We start from the raw sequence: 3,608 nt of genomic DNA on the forward strand, positions 1-3,608 counted from the left end.
ATTAAAGTATCACAGTCAAAGTACTGCAGTATTCTTCATGTATTAAAGTATCACAGTCAAAGTACTGCAGTATTCTCAGCTTCATGTAGTTAAAGTAGATAATATTCACAATAAACAAACATTTAAACTGATGTCATCTTCACTGTCTGTCTCCAGGTGGGGGTCGTAATGGCTACACCAAAGCAGTGGATGGGGAAGAAGAAGAAGGTGAGGAAGAGGAAGAGGGAGGAGAGGAGGATGGAGGAGAAGTAGGAGAAGGAGGAGGGAAGGAGAGGGACGGAGAGTGGGACGAAGAGCTGGACGGAGAGGATGAGGGAGGAGTGAGGATGACAAGAACAGACACACTTCATTCAACGACGAGTTCAACAGGAACACAGAGGAGGAAAGGACAACACGCTAAGAAACAGGTGAGACAACACGCTAAGAAACAGGTGAGACAACACGCTAAGAAACAGGTGAGACAACAAGCTAAGACAACACGCTAAGAAACAGGTGAGACAACACGGTAAGACAACGCGCTAAGAAACAGGTGAGACAACAAGCTAAGACAACATGCTAAGAAACAGGTGAGACAACAAGCTAAGACAACACGCTAAGAAACAGGTGAGACAACACGCTAAGACAACATGCTAAGAAACAGGTGAGACAACACGCTAAGACAACGCGCTAAGAAACAGGTGAGACAACAAGCTAAGACAACACGCTAAGAAACAGGTGAGACAACACGCTAAGACAACATGCTAAGAAACAGGTGAGACAACACGCTAAGACAACGCGCTAAGAAACAGGTGAGACAACAAGCTAAGACAACACGCTAAGAAACAGGTGAGACAACAAGCTAAGACAACACGCTAAGAAACAGGTGAGACAACAAGCTAAGACAACACGCTAAGAAACAGGTGAGACAACAAGCTAAGATAACACGCTAAGAAACAGGTGAGACAACACGCTAAGAAACAGGTGAGACAACACGCTAAGACAACACGCTAAGAAACAGGTGAGACAACACGCTAAGAAACAGGTGAGACAACACGCTAAGACAACACGCTAAGAAACAGGTGAGACAACACGCTAAGACAACACGCTAAGAAACAGGTGAAGCAACATGCTAAGACAACACGCTAAAAAACAGGTGAGACAACACGATAAGAAACTGGAAAGGAGTGAGTTACAGCAGTCGAGTCGAGAAAAGGTCAGTGCATGAATGACTTTTTCCAGGTCGGCGTGTGACAGAATTGATTTTAGTTTGGAAATGGATCTTAATTGAATGAAACAGGACTGGACAACTTTCTTAATGTGTTGTTGGAATGTTAAATCTGAATCAAAAATGACTCCTAAGTTTCTTGCAGTGGGTGTGATTTTTGACGACAGTGGACCAAGGGAACTTTGAATCTGATTGATATGCGAGTTGGGGTAGTTGAAAAGTATGATTTTTGATTTTGAGTCGTTGAGCTGCAGAAAACTTTGTGCCATCAAACATTTAATGTCCCTGAGGCAGTTGAAAACAGCAGCTCGGCTTTTTTGGTCACCAGGTCACAGCGGAAGGTAAATCTTTGTGTCGCCTGCATAGCAATGGAAAGAAAGATTGTGGCGATGAATAATGTCACCAAGTAGGAGCATATAAATAGAAAATAAAAGTTGACTTAAAATTGTACCTTGCGGTACACCGCAGGCAATCTGAGAGTTGGAAGATGAGTGGTTACCTATGGTGACCCCGAAGGTTCTGTTTAAAAGAAATAAAACCAACTAAGAGTAGTGCCCTTGACGCCAACCCAGGTCTTGAGACGTTCGATTAAAATAGCATGGTCTACTGTGTCAAATGCTGCACTCAGATCTAAAAGAATTAAAATTGCGCTCCCTCCTCTATCGGCAGCTAAATGAAGATCATTTTATATTTTGAGGAGGGCAGTTTCTGTACAGTATAATGCTCTAAAACCTGACCTAAATTTCTCAAAGATGAAACATGATGATGTCATGTCTCTTCCTCCTCAGGTCCAGGGCAGTAATCAGGTCCAGCGAGCTCCCAGAGCTTTATACTGCCTGAAACTCAACAATCCAATCAGACGAGCCGCTCTCTCTATCGTCGAGTGGAAGTATCCTTTACTCTAACCAATCAGATGTCAGCCTTATACCTGTTCACTGAACTCTCTTATAACATAACAACACAGTTTCAAAATCTCTTTCAATTAAGCTGTTACTCTCTTGTTCCTTTTGTTGTAACTCTCTTGTTCCCTACATTGTAACTATCTTGTTCCCTACGGTGTAACTCTCTTGTTCACTACAGTGTAACTTTCTTGTTCCCTACGGTGTAACTCTCTTGTTCCCTACATTGTAACTATCTTGTTCCCTACAGTGTAACTCTCTTTTTCCCCACATTGTAACTCTCTTGTTCCCTACGTTGTAACTCTCTTGTTCCCTACGTTGTAACTCTCTTGTTCCCTAAAGTGTAACTCTCTTGCTCCCTACAGTGTAACTTTCTTGTTCCCAACGTTGCAACTCTCTTGTTCCCTACAGTGTAACTCTCTTGTTCCCAACGTTGCAACTCTCTTGTTTCCTACAGTGTAACTATCTTGTTCCCTACGGTGTAACTCTCTTGTTCACTACATTGTAACTATCTTGTTCCCTACGGTGTAACTCTCTTGTTCACTACATTGTAACTCTCTTGTTCCCTACGGTGTAACTCTCTTGTTCCCTACAGTGTAACTCTCTTTTTCCCCACATTGTAACTCTCTTGTTCCCTACGTTGTAACTCTCTTGTTCCCTACGTTGTAACTCTCTTGTTCCCTAAAGTGTAACTCTCTTGCTCCCTACAGTGTAACTTTCTTGTTCCCAACGTTGCAACTCTCTTGTTCCCTACAGTGTAACTCTCTTGTTCCCAACGTTGCAACTCTCTTGTTTCCTACAGTGTAACTATCTTGTTCCCTACCTTTTAACTCTCTTGTTCCCTAAAGTGTTACTCTCTTGTTCCCTACCTTGTAATTCTCTTGTTCACGACAGTGTAACTCTCTTGTTCCCTACAGTGTTACTCTCTTGTTCCCTACCTTGTAACTCTCTTGTTCACGACAGTGTAACTCTATTGTTCCCTACAGTGTTACTCTCTTGTTCCCTACCTTGTAATTCTCTTGTTCACGACAGTGTAACTCTCTTGTTCCCTACAGTGTTACTCTCCTGTTCCCTACCTTGTAACTCTCTTGTTCACGACAGTGTAACTCTCTTGTTCACGACAGTGTAACTCTCTTGTTCCCTACCTTGTAACTCTCTTGTTCCCTACCTTGAAACTCTCTTGTTCCCTACAGTGTAACTCTCGTTCCGTACAACAGTTTTACTCTCTCCTTCCCTAATGTGTAAAAGAGGTACTCTCTTGTTCCCAACTTGTACCCAAACAACTCTGTTGTTTTCTCAAGTACAACCTTTTATTCCCGACACGGTCTCCGTCTTGTTCTCTACATAATTCCTGTCCTTCCCTAAGGTTTCTCTTGTTCCCTACGTCCTACAGCCTTAATTCTCTAAGGTGTAACAGTCTAACTCTGCGTTTCCTTCATCACATATCATCTTGTTTGCTGCAGTGTAATGTTCCCTACAGTGTTACTTCTGTTCCCTATGCTGTA

The 3,608-nt window shown here is 42.5% G+C and overlaps 1 protein-coding gene across 1 annotated transcript in view; it reads left to right on the plus strand.

The window, feature by feature from the left end:
• Positions 1–287: 287 nt before the first annotated feature.
• cacna1fb (calcium channel, voltage-dependent, L type, alpha 1F subunit) overlaps positions 288–3,608 on the plus strand; it is a 33,259-nt gene continuing 29,938 nt past the window's right edge. Inside the window, exons 1-2 of the mRNA XM_069680702.1 lie at positions 288–407; positions 1,993–2,093. Of these exons, the coding sequence (XP_069536803.1) occupies positions 327–407; positions 1,993–2,093 (182 nt within the window). The 5' untranslated portion in view covers positions 288–326. The remainder of the gene's footprint in view (positions 408–1,992; positions 2,094–3,608) is intronic.

Source organism: Semicossyphus pulcher, unplaced genomic scaffold (genome assembly GCF_022749685.1).
Source record: "Semicossyphus pulcher isolate SPU_LCO1_2020_fin unplaced genomic scaffold, fSemPul1.0.p SCAF_40, whole genome shotgun sequence".
NCBI lineage: Eukaryota > Metazoa > Chordata > Actinopteri > Labriformes > Labridae > Semicossyphus > Semicossyphus pulcher.